The 17595-nt window shown below is 39.6% G+C and overlaps 1 protein-coding gene across 1 annotated transcript; it reads left to right on the forward strand.

Annotated features, from left to right (window-relative positions):
- The first annotated feature begins 7037 nt into the window (after positions 1 to 7037).
- LOC107469838 (uncharacterized) lies at positions 7038 to 7526 on the forward strand. Its single transcript, XM_016089216.1, has one exon. The coding sequence runs from the start codon at positions 7038 to 7040 to the stop codon at positions 7524 to 7526; it is 489 nt and encodes a 162-aa protein (XP_015944702.1).
- Positions 7527 to 17595: the final 10069 nt, after the last annotated feature.

Raw genomic sequence — 17595 nt, forward strand, 5'->3', positions numbered from 1 at the left:
TACTTTAATATTTTTTAGTAACATTCAAAGGTTGTTGTGTTCTTATAAAAATTAATTACAAGGATATTTTAGTTTTTATTTAAAGTTTAAATTTATAATTTTAATATAATTAAAAAATATTTATTCTCAAAGAGTATTTTATTTTTTATTTTAAAAGGGTATTTTAATATTAAATTAGTATTTTTAATTTTTAATGCAATCAAAGAATTTTAAATAATATATCCTTTAAAGATTTTAAATTAATCATGTTAGTCATTCTGTCACTTTTATTGTTAACAGCGTTAGAATTTGTTGATGTAGTATATTAAATAACATAACAATACACACCTACAAGTCTAATTGACCATTAACATTATTGAATTTGAATTCTCTAAATTTTAAATTTCGCTTTAGAGAATAGGTGTTATCTCTCACCTTGAATAGTTTCTCTCTCATGTTTTTTCTTGGTCCTACCTATGAAATAAATGGTGAAAGATCACACTTTACTCTCTAAAGTGAAAATTCAAATTTTAGAGGATCCAAATTCAACATTATTAGTAAATAAAATTAGATCAAATGAATTCCAAATTGAAGAACTTCAAGACCTCAAATTTTCTCCTCAATTAGACTTTATTTTGATCTTATTTCATACATTTATGATGTTAACAGTCAATTAAGACTCTTAGGCTGCGTTTGGTTTTGATCAATTTTTTTCATTCAAAAATTTTAGGAAGAAAAATATAATAAAAAGAGTTATAATTATAAAAAATTAACAAGAATAATGAAAGAAAAAATAAAAAATAAGTTGTGTCTCTTGTTAGTGTTTCTGTATCTTTTTTGGTTGGATGAACACAAAATACACTAACTTAGTGTCTCTGAACACTATGTCTCTGTCCATGTCTCATCTGTCAAACACGATTTTGTGTCTCTATGTTTCTATCTCAATGTCCTGTGCCGGTAAACAAATGAACCCTTAGGTATGTGTTGTAGTGTCACTTAACGCGTCACATTAGCAAATTTTGACCAATCAACAAAGAAAGTGATGAAAAGACTACAATGACTAATTTAAAATCTTTAAAGGACGAGTTTTATTTAAAAAAAATCGAGGACCAATTTGAAAAATGAGTGATCTTTCAGGAACTAATTTGACCATTTCAAAAAAATTTAGTCTTTTAGTCTATCAAGAACTATAAGGATCTTTTAGTCTCTTAAAATAGAATTTAGAAAAAAATTTTAAATTTTTCTTAAAGTTTAACTTTGTTTGAATTATGAAAAAAGTATTTTGATTTTTTTTTAAATGAACTAAAAGTGTAATTAAGGTTTTTTTTTAAATCAAATTTAAATATTTTATTTCTAATACAATCAAACAGGATGAATTAATTTTATAATGGAATTTTAAATTTATTTTTTAAAACATTAATTGTAAAAGGTTGTTGTTCCGAGTTATTATTTGAAATCAAGGTGGGGTTTTGAACTTGGACATTGATGCGCCACTGTTTTGTGGTATATTTTTTACGTAGTTTAAAGGATTTCATCAACTTCCTTTACACTTATCCACATAAAATGTATGGTTTTGTGTTTCCTTCCTAATTTCGCTTAATGGTTAAAAACATGCTTTTTAGGCTCTAAATGAGCTATATTTTTATCTTCCTTTATTACCATTCAATGTCGTGATCTATTTGTTAAGTGATCTCAGAGCTTATAGGGGCAAGAATGGTCTAGAAAAGGAAAAGGAAGCACGCATAAGTGGAAGGAGCATAAAAATGCAGCTTCGGATCACGAGCATCGACGCGCACGCGCAGACTACGCGCATGCGTGGGGAGCTGGATCTTAGAATTGGCGCACGAAAAGGGACGCATATGCGTGGCTGGCCAGAACCCCTCATCGACCCGTATGCACGCTTGACGTGTACGTGTGGATCGTAAAAAGCCCATCGACGCGTACGCGTGACGCGCGCACGTGATTTCTTTAATGAAAACGTGTCTGGCGATTTCAGAGAACCTCATGACCCAATTCTGAGTGGAATTCTGGCGAAAAAAGATTAAAAGAGCCAAGGATTGAAGGGGATTGACACTTTTCACATTTTTAGATTTTTTTAGAGTTAATTTTTGGAAGTTACACTTTTAGAGAGAGAAATCCCAACTTCTCTCTAGGTTTTTGTCTTTTTCAACCCCAATTGCACTTGGATCCTTTGGTTAGATCTGAATTTGATTCAATTTCACTTTGTTCTAGTTGTAGATCTTTCTCTTCTCCTCTCAATTTAGTGTTCTTGTTACTCTAGCATTGTAGATTTTGGATCTAGACCTTGTTACTTTGATTTCGATTAATGCATTAAGGAATTTCATGTTAATTGTTGTTAATTGTTTGCAATAGATAGCTTTAATTCAATTTTCTTTCTTAATTTCATGATGTCTTCCATTTATGCTAACCAATTGTTTGAGGAAATGTCAACTATAGCTATGGAGTAGAATTTCATTCTTAGCTTAGGGGTTGGATAATTGGAGACATTTGAATTGTCAAAGCTCTTGTTGATTGATAATTGAAAATTGCTAATTGATTTGAATGACACTAACTCTAGTCTTTTCCTAGGATTAGACTAGGACTTGTGGACTCAAATTGATTATCTCTACTTGACTTTCCTTCATACTTAGAGGTTAACTAAGTGGAGCAATAACCAATTGATGTCACAATTGATGGAGATAATAATGATAGGAATTCCAATTCCCAACCCTAGCCAAGGCTTTTATATATATTGATTGTTACTCATTCTTGCTTAGCTCAACCTCTTGTGTCCCTTAGCTTATTTGATTACTTGTTCATTGCCTTTATGCGAGCTTGTTTACCTTTCTCGTATTCAACCTTAAACACCAAGAGATTCCTAACCAATGATGTGCACCTTAGGACAACTCCTAGGGAGAACGACTTGGAACTAACACTCTTGGTTATTGATTTGAATTATGGACACACAATTTCTTTATTTGATGAATTATAGTTTGTTGGTTTAGACTATACTCATGACACAATTCTATTGGAAAATTCTATACCGACAAAGTATAGCTTATCAAAATGGTCCCCCAAAGAGTGTGCGGAATTTCCTCTTGTTACACCCATTACACCGATGAATGCCCAAACCTCTAAGATGATAATATTTTAGCGGCCGCTAATGCCTACTACAATCACCCAAACCAAGGCTATCAACAACAAGGAGGCAACTATAGTCAAGGGGGCAATTTTAATCAAGGGTGGCAAGACAACTCCAACCAAGGGTGGAGGGACAACTCCAACCAAGGATGGAGGGACAATTATAATCAAGGAGGAAGGGATAATGGAGGGAATCAAAGAGGGAACAACAACAACAACCAACAAAATCGATACCAACAAAATCCTCCATACCCAAACCAAAACCAAGGAAGGAACTACCAAACCTACCAACCACCACATCAAAGGCAAGCACTTCCACCCAACCAACCACAAATTACTTACTCCTCCTCATCCTCCAACCAAGACGAGTCAATCCATTCTCTCATTCAAGGACAAAAAGATTTTCAAGCCTCGATTACCTCTAGTCTCACCGGTCTTACATCCACTCTTCAAGCCCTTATAGCCCGTATGGAACCACCCTCTACCTCCACTCCTCAAGCATCAAGTTCTAGTGCTTTACCCTCTCAACCTTTACCCAACCCCAAGGGTGGCATCAATGCTATTACCTTGAGGTCTAGAACCAAGTTGCAAGAGAGGAGTCATGAAGAGCCAAGTCCAATAGAGGTCACTCAAGATGAGGATGTGGTTGAGATAGAAGAGGTTGATGAAGAGGATGAAGCCCAAGAGGTAGTTGAAGAAGTGATTGCTCAACCAAGGGGCAGAATGCCCAAGGGTGGGGATGTCTTACAAGAAGCTATTCCGATACCATTTCCCACATTGGCAAGGAAGACTAAGAAGCAAGTTGAGTTAGACCCCAAAATGGTAGAGATGTTCAAGAAAGTTGAGGTAACCATTCCTCTCTTTGATGCTATCCACCAAGTGCCTAAATATGCAAAGTTTATAAAGGACTTATGTATGCACAAGGAGAAAATTTGTGAATTAGAAACTATACCATTGGAGAGCTCAATTTCCGCTCTAATGGATGGTGTACCAAAAAAGTGTGGTGACCCTGGCCCTTGCCTAGTAACTTGCACCATAGATGGAGTCCAATTTGTTGATTGTATGTGCGATCTTGGCGCTTGTGTGAGTATTATGACATTGTCCGTCTATGAGGTCTTAAAGCTCCCACCGTTGAAACAGTCGGCCGCCTGGTTTGTTTTAGCGGACAAAAGCATAATTTTTGTGGTTGGTATAGCAGAGGATGTTCTAGTGAGTATAAAGGGGTTGGTCTTCCCAATTGATTTCCATATTCTCAAGATGCCCCTAATGACTCTGGTAGAACATCATCTGTTTTGCTTGGGAGGCCATTTTTGAAGACCTCCCAGTTCAAATTGGATGCGTTTTCGGGCACATACCCGTTTGAGATCAATGGAAGAGAAGTGAGCTTTAATCCTGATGAAGCCATGGGACACCCACCAGAGGATCACTCTATCTTCTGGTGTGACTTGATTGATAATGTTGTAGCCGAAGCCCATCAAGATGGCTTTGATGGAAAGAGTATGAATCAAGACCCAAATGTGGGGAGTTCCCATGTATGTGAAGAAGATACCTTATCACCTCCAATGACACCGGAAGACAAAGTGCCAAGTCATGAACAAAATGCGGATTTGAAGCCACTCCCAACCCACTTAAAATATGTCTTTCTTGAGAAGAACCAAAAGTTCCCGGTAATAATTGCAAGGGAGCTTACTTCCCACCAAGAAGAGAAGTTGCTTGGTGTCTTGAGGATGAACAAAAAGGCCATTCGGTGGAACTTGGTGGACATGGTTGGCATTAGTCCCCAAGTATGTGAACACCAAATTTTCTTAGAAGAAGAAGCCAAACCCGTTAGACAACCTCAAAGGCGTCTAAATCCTACCATTCTAGAGGTTGTGAAGAAGGAAGTCACCCGGTTATTAAAAGCGGACATTATCTATCCAATTTCGGATAGTGAATGAGTGAACCTCATCCAAGTGGTTCCCAAGAAATCTAGTGTTACTACAATCAGGAATGAACAAGGGGAGCTTATAGCCACAAGAGTTCAAAACTCATGGAGGGTATGTATTGACTATCGGCGCCTAAACTTGGCCACTAGGAAGGATCACTTTTTGTTGCCCTTCATCGATCAAATGCTTGATCGCATATGTGGTAAATCTCATTATTGTTTCTTAGATGAATATTATGGTTATTTCCAAATTCACATTGCTCCCCAAGACCAAGAAAAAACAACCTTCACATGCCCCTTCGGAATGTATGCGTATAAGAGAATGCCATTTGGCTTGTACAATGCACCGACAACGTTCCAAAGGTGTATGATGAGTATATTTGCGGATCTTTTGGAGCAATGCACGGAGGTGTTCATGGACGATTTTAGTGTATACGGGGACTCCTCTGACCTTTGTCTAGACAATCTTGCAAAAGTATTAGAGAGGTACACTAAATCAAACCTTGTGTTAAATTTTGAGAAATGTCACTTTATGGTTAGACAAAGCATTATTTTAGGGCACATTGTCTCTAATGATGGGATCTCTGTTGATCTGGAAACGGTCAATATCATTTCTAGTACCTCTCTCTCGATTGTTGCAAAAGGATGTGGAATTTGAATTGAGTGAAGAGTGCATGGAGGCCTTTGACAAGCTCAAAATTGCTTTGACCTAAGCCCCCATAGTGAGAGGACCGGATTGGACTAGACCATTCGAGATCATGTGTAATGCCTCAAACTATGCGGTGGAAGCAGTGCTAGGTCAGCGCGAGGGTAAAATTTCTTATGTCATTGCTTATGCCTCTAAACTTTTAGATGGAGTGCAAACCAATCATACTACCACCGAGAAACAATTGTTAGCTATTGTCTTTGCCTTGGACAAATTTCGGGCTTATTTACTTGGTTCTAAGGTGGTAGTATACTCGGATCATGTGGCATTAAAATATTTATTGGCCAAAAAGGAATCCAAACCAAGGTTGATAAGATGGGTGTTGCTATTGCAAGAATTTGACCTTGAAATCAAAGATAGGAGTGGTTCGCAAAACTTAGTGGCGGACCACTTGAGTCGCCTTGAGCACACAAAGGGCGATTCCACTTCTATCAATGATATCTCCCTCTTGAGGGCTTGCTAACAATCTCCGAAGTTATCCCTTGATATGCACCTATTGCCAATTACTTGGTTGCTCGCACCTTTCCTCCCGATTTCTCTCAACATCAAAAGGATAAGCTTAAAAGTGAATCCAAATATTATGTATGGGATGACCGATACTTATGGAGATGTGGTGCCGATCAAGTAATTCGAAGGTGCATACCACAATCCGAGCATTAAGCTATATTGGAGGCTTGCCACTCTTCCAAGGGTGGTGGCCATTTTGGTCCTCAAAGGACAGCTCGGAAGGTCTTGGATTGTGGCTTTTGGTGGCCTACACTTTTCAAAGATGCATCCCTCTTTTGTAAATCTTTGTCTACCATGCCTTAGGTTTGGAAATATCTCTAAGAAGAATGAGATACCCCAACAAACCATGTTATTTTGTGAGATTTTTTTATGTTTTGGGTGTTGACTTTATGGGGCTTTTTCCAAATTCTAATGGTTTCATGTATATTCTTCTAGCCGTTGACTATGTTTTCAAGTGGTGGAGGCAATCCCCACAAGAACCGATAATGCTAATATAGTTCTTTCTTTTGTTCAGAATAACATTATATGCCGCTTTGGATCACCACGAGTAATCGTGAGTGATCAAGGCTCGCACTTTTGTAACAAAAGAATGGCAGAGTTAATGAAGAAGTATGGCATCATCCATAAAGTGGCCACGGCGTACCACCCCCAAACAAATGGTCAAGCCGAGGTATCTAATTAGGAAATTAAGCACATATTGGAAAAGGTTGTGAAGCCTCATAGGAAATATTGGAGTTCTCACTTTGAGCCTACCGGACGGCGTACAAAACGCCAATTGGTATGAGCCCATTCCGGTTGGTCTCTGGAAAGGCTTGCCATCTTCCAGTGGAGATAGAGCATAAGGCGTATTGGGCCATAAAAGAGAGCAACACAAGGTTTGGGGTTGGAGTCAAAAGGAAGCTACAATTGGTGGAGCTTGAGAACCTTCGATTGGAAGCCTATCAAAATTCAAGGCTATACAAGGAGAAGATAAAAGCAGTGCATGATCAAAACATAAAAAGGAGAGAGTTTAGAGTCGGAGAACTAGTTCTCCTCTATAACTCTAGGTTAAGGTTGATGCCCGGAAAGTTAAGATCAAGGTGGGAAGGCCCCTATAGAGTGGAGAAGGCCGAACCATATGGAGTCTACCACGTAAGGCACCCTTCAAGCCCCAACATCTTCAAAGTGAATGGTCATCGTCTAAAGCTATACCATGGAGAGAAGATAAAAAGCAACAAAGAGGTCGAGGTGTTCCTTCTTGAGGACGCACCCGAAGGCGAGGAGATTTGAGATCATGACCGTCCAACTTAAGGACGTTAAACAAAAGTGTTTAGGTGGGAGACACCCCACCACCGTATGATTGCTCTTTGTTTCTAGCTCATTGTATATAGCTTTTTGAGTCTTTGTGCTTTTGTGATTGCTTGATTTGTGAATTGTTCATAGTAGGATTGCTTTTGGCTTGATTTTTGTGTTGAAATTGCTCATGAGGAGTTCATTGATAATGGTTTGATTAAATTGAGATATTGAAGAAATGCTTAAGGGTGAGTGTTACATGAGATTTTTGATGTTTTTGACCCCTTTAGCATGCATTACTACTAATTTGTGCTATAATTGTCCCTCCTCATGTGTATGGAAAAAAAGGGGGCCATCCACGCGTGAGCGTACTGTACATGTACGCGTCGGTATGGTTTCGCAACTCTCTAGCAAAAAAATCAGAGAGTTGTTCCTACTTCGTGCCCATTTTGAGCCGAAGGCATAATTGCAACCCACGCGTACGCGTGGGTGACGCTTACGCGTCCCTTGCCATTTCGCACACGACGACGCGTACGCGTCGACTGCGTATTTTGAACTCTCTGGTGCAAAAACCCGAGAGTCATGCCCACTTTATGCCCATTTTATGCCAGGCGACCCACGCGTACGCGTCGATCGCCGTTTTTGAAATATACCCGTATGCGTGCTATGCGCGTACGCGTCGATTGAGCTGCATGCCACTCCTGGTCCAGAATCCAGAGAGTTAGGCCCTTTCTGTGCCAATTTTGTGCCCAAGGCACAACTTTGCCCACGTGTGCGCATCCGTTAACGCGTACGCATCCCTTCTCTTCTCTGCTACCCACGCGCATGCGTGGAAGACGCATATGTGTTGCTTGTCTCAATCACGCATATGCGAGGAGGGCGTGCACGCGTCGATCCCCTGACGCACCTTATACCCAGCGCGCCCTGTTTGGTTCTTGCTTGTTTGCTTTCTCTTTTTTCATATTTTCCATGGGTGTTGAATTTTGAGTTGCTCTCCCTTTGATGAATTATTTTGTTGGTTCTTGATTCTCTTGTGACCATGTGGTGTTATGTTGTTGATTGATATTCCATTTGGGGTTGTACATGTTTGAATTTCTCCTAGTTGCTCATGTATTGAATGTTGCACACCAAGTGTTTGACGAAAGGCACCACACCATTTTAGCTCAATTTTGACTTTGTGTTTTCAACTTGGTGCCTCCTCTTCATACACTTGTCTTTCTTTTTATGCATTAAGCATATTTTGCTTCATGTCAACCATTCTTATGCTCATTACCCATGACTTGCTTCTTTACTATTGATGCTTGAGTTTATCCTTCTCATGCCTTATTGCATGCTTTACTCACTCTTACATCACATGCTAAGTGTTATGCCCCTTGATTTTATTATTGTCATGATCACATGTTACAGCTGTCATGTCCTCGTAACATACCACCCTTTTTGGGGCATTACTTGTCACTTGCATGTTATCTTCCAAATGTTGATTAATTGGGTTTAATGTCCCCCTCTTCCTTTATTTTTCAGGATCTCCACCAAGAAAGGCAAGGAGAAGGCATTGATAAACCACTATTTTATGGTTTACAATGTGTTTAATTGTGTGGTTTTATCATGGTCTTTACCCACTTATTCATATAATTAGCATGCATTTATATTTCCTTCCTAAAATTATTACATGATTGAAAACATGCTTCTTTGGTCTTAATTTAGCTAATCTTAATCCTTTCTTATTACCATTCGATGCCTTGATCTGTGTGTTAAGTGTTTCAGGCTTTATAAGGCATGAATGAGTGAAAGATTGGGAAGGAAGCTTGCAAAAATGGAAGGAATACAAGAAATTGAGGAGATGACCAGCGAGAAGTGACGCGTACGCATCAGCGACGCGACCGCGCGGAAGAAAGGAATTCGCAGAGATGCGGCCGCATGAGTGACGTGGACGCGCGGATTGGAAAAGTAGAAGCGACGCGGAGGCATAGACGACACGCCCGCATGGAAAAGAAAAACGCCGAATGACGCGTCCGCGTGACGTGCGCGATCTGCAGAATTACAAAAGTCGCTGGCAGAGATTCTGGGCCGGATTTCAACCCAGTTTTCGGCCCAGAAACACAGATTAAAGTTAGAAAACATGTAGAGACTCATCATGCTTTTCATAATTCAAAATTTTTAGTTTTAGATGTAATTTTTAGTGAGAGAGGTTCTCTCCTCTCTCTTAGGAATAGGATTAGGATTAGAATTTATTTTAGGATTATGATTTCTTTTCACTTCAGGATTATTTTATCTTCATCAGGTTCAATAATTTATGTTTCTCTTCTACTTTTATTTACTCTGATATTTTTAATTGTGTTTGATTGATGTTGCCCAATTGGCTGATGATATTGTCCATGTTAGAATTGACATTTTCTATTTAATATAATTTGAGGTATTTCAGACTCATGATTGCTTTTCTTTAATTTTAATTTAGATTATTTACTATTGGCTTTAATTGATTAATTGGTAACTCTTGAGTTATCAAACTCATCATGATTGATAATTATCATCCTTGCTGATTAATTTAGATTCCTATAACTCTAATCTTTCCTTAAGGAGTTGACTATGACTTTAGGTGTTAAATTAATTTGTCCACTTAACTGACCTTCATAGTTAGAGGTTGACTTAGTGGGAGCAAAAATATAATTTTCAACACCATTGATAAGGATAACTAGGATAGGACTTCCAGTTTTCATTTTCATATCTTGCCAAGAGTTTATTTTATAGTTATTTATTTATTTTAATTGTCATTTGAATTACTTGTCATACTTCTTCCTTACTTCCAAAACCCCCAATTTTACCTTTTTCATAGCCAATAATAAGAACATACCTCCCTACAATTCCTTGAGAAGACGACCCGAGGTTTGAATACTCGGTTATCAATTTCAAAAGGGGTTTGTTACTTGTGACAACCAAAACGTTTGTAAGAAAGGTTGATTGCTTGGTTTAGTAACTATACTTACAACGAGAGTTTACTATAACTTCTGAACCATCAATCTTCAATTCTTCAAAATGGCGCCGTTGCCGGGGAATTGCAAACGTGTGCCTTATTATCGGTTATTGTAAATATTTTTCAAAAAAAAATATTTTTCTTTTACTTGTTTATTTGTTTTCTCTCTTCCCTCTTATTTCTGATAGCTATTATGAATTCTCACCCCTCTCGCTTTGAGTTTGGTTCTAATTTTGTTGCAAGGAATGGAAGCTATAACAGGACTATGCATCAAGGTCTAGGCAATCAAAGATAGATGGAGCTAAGAGGATCTGATCAACCCTTTAGGCAACAACATCCTCCTAGATATCATGGACAGAGACCATCCTTTCAACATAACCTCAATCCACCATACTCATAAGCTCTTTTTCACCATTCGCCACCATATGATCCTTATCCACCCCAACGCCAATCCAATTACTCCCAAGAACCATCATTCCCTTATGCATCATGTCCATATCCATCAAGCTAAGAATCACAGGTTCGCCTTGAAGAATCAGTAAAACAATTTATTGCAACCCTTCATCAATTGGAGCAAGCAATAAATCAATTATCTTCCAGACGTTCAGACACTCAACAGACTCCCATTGGCTTCATGTGGAGAATCTAATGAAGAATGTATTGTGAAGAAGACACAAGAAGCTCCAGTGGACAGCATAGAGCATAACTTCGTACTGGAACAAGTAGAGGACGCTGTCATTGTAGAAGAAGAAGAGTTGGTTGAAGATTTAGGAGATGCTGAAGCTCCACGGGAACATAGAGTCATGGAAAACTCCATCAAGTATGTTACAATTGACACTAAAGAGGATGTTGCACAGCCTCCAATGCGGATATCTTATGAGGAACTGGACAGAGTGATCCAAGACTCAAGTTTTCTAGATGATAATAGTCACCACTCGAGTTCTCCTAGTAACGCACGTGCATCCGCAAGTGAATTCTTTGAGACAGAAGAATCTTCCCCAAGTGAATATGAAGATGATACTGAGGTCGACTTCTCTCAACCTCCTATTTATGACTCAAGTAATGAGGAAGATATCAATGACTTTGATCAAGACATGGTTGAAGTTGAAGAAATTTGCAAAGAAGTGGAGGAATTCACAGAAGACCACAAGGGAGTAGAGCTTGCAGAGCCATTAGAAACACCTATCCCACGGCCATTACCACCCAACACAGACTTCAAGTGAGAAAATCCTTAGCATTTGTCTTTACTTTTCCACTTGAATATGGTTTACTTGAAACAGATGGCCAGCTTAGAGCTCTTTGCGGCTTTAAGAGTAAAAGGGAAATGGCTCGTACTCAGTGCTGGTGCACAAGGTTCAATAAGGTTCCATGCTTCAACTCGAAGTGCACGGATTGATATCATGCTCAATTGAATGGATCACGGAGAACGTTTGGTCACCATGGTGAGAATCTACTTTTTAAACCACCCGGATGGGAACATGTAGATCAAGACGGAGGCGGATTTAAAAGTAAAGCTTGGGATCATGGATTCTATGCTGACATTTGTCACCCCGGGAGCCTGAGAATCTGTTTGAAGCTGCTCAGAAGCTTTACATGCCTAGTTTGGGACCCCGGAGGCTATTGGCATTCCAAGCATTGGTGGAGATTTTTGGATGAATTTAAACATAAGCCGCCATAACAGGAAGCTCATCCAATGTGCAACTTAAGGCCTTTAACCAAAAGTACTAGGTAGGAGACAACCCACCATGGTATGGTCGTTTCCTTTTCAGTTTTATTTCGTGTTATTTATTTTTATTTCCTTTTTAATTGAACTTGAATATTATTCATTCGCATTGCATACTGCGTAATTGCATACCTGCATGAAAAAAAGGGGAAAACACGCACGCGATGCGGCAGCGTCGCTGACGCGTCCGCGTCACTAGTGCATTGGGTAGAAAAGAATTGAACAGAGAGTCACGCGAGAGCGTGGCTGGAGACGCGTCTTTAGCATAATTTGACCTCACGTGACCGCGTCGCTGACGCGTCCGCGTCATGTGGGAAAAATGCCTCCCACATGTCCACGTCACCCACGTGAACGCGTGCCCTGAAATCGACGTAAAAAGTGTGTAAGGCCAAATGTTGGGCTGAAATGGGGCTGGACTCGTGCTAGAAGCACAAGCCCTACCACGCGAACGCGTGCCCCACGTGTCTGCGTCGTTTTTCAAAATAGGCGCGATGGCGTCACCCAAGGATTTGGCTAGAACTTGGGAAATCTGACCAATTAGTTCTCTTGACTTTCCCTTGCTTACGCAAAGGATAACTAAGTGGGATTAACTTCCATTCTCATAGGAGTAACTAGGATAGGACTTCCGAAATTTTATATCTTGCCAAGATTTTATTTTATAGTTATTTATTTATTTTAATTATCATTTGAATTACTTGTCATACTTCCTCCTTACTTCCAAAACCCCCAATTTTACCTTTTTCATAGCCAATAATAAGAATATACCTCCCTGCAATTCCTTGAGAAGACGACCCGATGTTTGAATACTCGGTTATCAATTTCAAAAGGGGTTTGTTACTTGTGACAACCAAAACGTTTGTAAGAAAGGTTGATTGCTTGGTTTAGTAACTATACTTACAACGAGAGTTTACTATAACTTCTGAACCATCAATCTTAAGTTCTTCAAAATGGCGCTGTTGCCGGGGATTTGCAAACGTGTGCCTTATTATTGGTTATTGTAAATATTTTTCAAAAAAAAAATATTTTTCTTTTACTTGTTTATTTGTTTTCTCTCTTCCCTCTTATTTCTGATAGCTATTATGAATTCTCACCCCTCTCACTTTGAGTTTGGTTCTAATTTTGTTGCAAGGAATGGAAGCTATAACAGGACTATGCATCAAGGTCTAGGCAATCAAAGATGGATGGAGCCAAGAGGATCTGATCAACCCTTTAGGCAACAACATCCTCCTAGATATCATGGACAGAGACCATCCTTTCAACACAACTTCAATCCACCATACTCACAAGCTCTTTTTCACCATTCGCCACCATATGATCCTTATCCACCCCAACGCCAATCCAATTACTCCCAAGAACCATTATTCCCTTATGCACCATGTCCATATCCATCAAGCTAAGAATCACAGGTTCGCTTTGAAGAATCAGTAAAACAATTTATTGCAACCCTTCATCAACTGGAGCAAGCAATAAATCAATTATCTTCCAGACGTTCTGGCACTCAACAGACTCCCATGGCTTCATGTGGAGAATCTAATGAAGAATGTATTGTGAAGAAGACACAAGAAGCTCCAGTGGACATCATAGAGCATAACTTCGTACTTGAACAAGTAGAGGACGCTGTCATTGTAGAAGAAGAAGAGTTGGTTGAAGATTTAGGAGATGCTGAACCTCCACGGGAACATAGAGTCATGGAAAACTCCATCAAGTATGTTACAGTTGACACTAAAAAGGATGTTGCACAGCCTCCAATGCAGATATTTTATGAGGAACTGGACAGAGTGATCCAAGACTCAAGTTTTCTAGACGATAATAGTCACCACTCGAGTTCTCCTAGTAACGCACTTGCATCAGCAAGTGAATTCTTTGAGACAGAAGAATCTTCCCCAAGTGAATATGAAGATGATGCTGAGGTCGACTTCTCTCAACCTCCTATTTATGACTCAAGTAATGAGGAAGATATCAATGACTTTGATCAAGACGAGGTTGAAGTTGAAGAAATTTGCAAAGAAGTGGAGGAATTCACAGAAGACCAAAAGGGAGTAGAGCTTGCAGAGCCACTAGAAACACCTATCCTACGGCCATTACCACCCAACACAGACTTCAAGTGGGAAAATCCTTAGCATTTATCTTTACTTTTCCACTTGAATATGATTTACTTGAAACAGATGGCCAGCTTAGAGCTCTTTGCGGCTTTAAGAGTAAAAGGGAAATGGCTCGTACTCAGTGCTGGTGCACAAGGTTCAATAAGGTTCCATGCTTCAACTCGAAGTGCACGGATTGATATCATGCTCAACTGAATGGATCACGGAGAACGTTTGGTCACCGTGGTGAGAATCTACTTTTTAAACCAGCCGGATGGAACATGTAGATCAAGACAGAGACAGATTTATAAGTAAAGCTTGGGATCATGGATTCTATGCTGACATTCGTCACCCCGGGAGCCTGAGATTCTGTTTGAAGCTGCTCAGAAGCTTTACATGCCTAGTTTGGGACCCCGGAGGCTATTGGCATTCCAAGCATTGGTGGAGATTTTTGGATGAATTTAAACATAAGCAGCCATAACAGGAAGCTCATCTAATGTGCAACTTAAGGACTTTAACCAAAAGTGCTAGGTAGGAGACAACCCACCATGGTATGGTCGTTTCCTTTTCAGTTTTATTTCATGTTATTTATTTTTATTTCCTTTTTAATTGAACCAGAATATTATTCATTCGCATTGCATACTGCATAATTGCATACCTGCATGAAAAAAGGGGAAAACACACACGCAACGCGGCAGCGTCGCTGACGCGTCCACGTCACTAGTGCGTTGGGTAGAAAAGAATTGAACAGAGAGTCACGCGAGAGCGTGGCAGGAGGCGCGTCTTTAGCATAATTTGACCCCACGTTACCGCGTCGCTGACGCGTCCGCGTCATGTGGGAAAAATGCCTCTCACGTGTCCACATCACCCACGCGAACGCGTGCCCTGAAATCGACGTAAAAAGTGTGTAAGGCCAAAAGTTGGGCTGAAATGGGGCTGGACTCGTGCTAGAAGCACAAGCCCTACCACGCGAACGCGTGCCCCACGCGTCCGCGTCGTTTTTCAAAATAGGCACGATCGCGTCACCCAAGGATTTGGCTAGGACTTGGGAAATCTGACCAATTAGTTCTCTTGACTTTCCCTTGCTTACGCAAAGGTTAACTAAATGGGATTAACTTCCATTCTCATAGGAGTAACTAGGATAGGACTTCCGAAATTTTATATCTTGCCAAGATTTTATTTTATAGTTATTTATTTATTTTAATTAACTTGTGACAACCAAAACGTTTGTAAGAAAGGTTGATTGCTTGGTTTAGTAACTATACTTACAACGAGAGTTTACTATAACTTCTGAACCAATAATCTTCAGTTCTTCAAAATGGCGCCGTTGCCGGGGATTTGCAAACGTGTGCCTTATTATTGGTTATTGTAAATATTTTTCAAAAAAAAATATTTTTCTTTTACTTGTTTATTTGTTTTCTCTCTTCCCTCTTATTTCTGATAGCTATTATGAATTATCACCCCTCTCACTTTGAGTTTGGTTCTAATTTTGTTGCAAGGAATGGAAGCTATAACAGGACTATGCATCAAGGTCTAGGCAATCAAAGATGGATGGAGCCAAGAGGATCTGATCAACCCTTTAGGCAACAACATCCTCCTAGATATCATGGACAGAGACCATCCTTTTAACACAACTTCAATCCACCATACTCACAAGCTCTTTTTCACCATTCGCCACCATATGATCCTTATCCACACCAACGTCAATCCAATTACTCCCAAGAACCACCACTCTCTTATGCACCATGTCCATATCCATCAAGCTAAGAATCACAGGTTCGCCTCGAAGAATCAGTAAAACAATTTATTGCAACCCTTCATCAACTGGAGCAAGCAATAAATCAATTATCTTCCAGACATTCAGGCACTCAACAGACTCCCATGGCTTCATGTGGATAATCTAATGAAGAATGTATTGTGAAGAAGACACAAGAAGCTCCAGTGGATAGCATAGAGCATAATTTCGTACTTGAACAAGTAGAGGACGCTGTCATTGTAGAAGAAGAAGAGTTGGTTGAAGATTTAGGAGATGCTGAACCTCCATGGGAACATAGAGTCATGGAAAACTCCATCAAGGATGTTATTATTGACGCTAACGAGGATGTTGCACAGCCTCCAATGCAGATATCTTATGAGAAACTGGACGGAGTGATCCAAGAATCAAGTTTTCTAGATGATGATAGTCACCACTCGAGTTCTCCTGGTAACGCACTTGCATCCGCAAGTGAATTCTTTGAGACAGAAGAATCTTTCCCAAGTGAATATGAAGGTGATGCTGAGCTCGACTTCTCTCAACCTCCTATTTATGACTCAAGTAATGAGGAAGATATCAATGACTTTGATCAAGACATGGTTGAAGTTGAAGAAATTTGCAAAGAAGTGGAGGAATTCACAGAAGACCACTGATGAGCGGATAATTTATACACTTTTTGGCATTGTTTTTAGTATGTTTTTAGGATGATCTAGTTAGTTTTTAGTATATTTTTATTAGTTTTTAGTTAAAATTCACTTTTCTGGACTTTACTATGAGTTTGTGTGTTTTTCTGTGATTTCAGGTATTTTCTGGCTGAAATTGAGGGACCTCAGCAAAAATCTGATTCAGAGACCAAAAAGGACTGCAGATGCTGTTGGATTCTGACCTCCCTGCACTCGAAGTGGATTTTCTGGAGCTACAGAAGCCCAACTGGCGCGCTCTCAACGGCGTTGGAAAGTAGACATCCTGGGCTTTCCAGCAATATATGATAGTCCATACTTTGCCCAAGATTTGATGGGCCAAACTGGCGTTCAATGTCACCTCAAGAAATCCCAGCGTTAAACGCTGGAACTGGCACCCAAATGGGAGTTAAACGCCCAAACTAGCACCAAAGCTGGCGTTTAACTCCAAGAAGAGTCTCTGCACGAAAAATGCTTCAATGCTCAGCCCAAGCACACACCAAGTGGGCCCGGAAGAGGATTTTTATGTCATTTACTCATCTCTGTAAACCCTAGGCTACTAGTTCTCTATAAGTAGGACCTTTTACTATTGTAATAGAAGACTTTGGTAGCTATCTTCATTTTGTATGCTATCTTAGATCATTGGGAGGCTGGCCATTCGGCCATGCCTAGACCTCATGCTTATGTATTTTCAACGGTGGAGCTTCTACACACCATAGATTAAGGTGTGGAGCTCTACTGTACCTCGAGTATTAATGCAATTACTATTGTTCTTCCATTCAATTCCGCTTGTTCTTTATCCAAGATATCACTTGTTCTTCAACTTGATGAATGTGATGATCCGTGACACTCATCATC

This window comes from Arachis duranensis, chromosome 10, assembly GCF_000817695.3.
Source record: "Arachis duranensis cultivar V14167 chromosome 10, aradu.V14167.gnm2.J7QH, whole genome shotgun sequence".
Classification (NCBI taxonomy): domain Eukaryota; kingdom Viridiplantae; phylum Streptophyta; class Magnoliopsida; order Fabales; family Fabaceae; genus Arachis; species Arachis duranensis.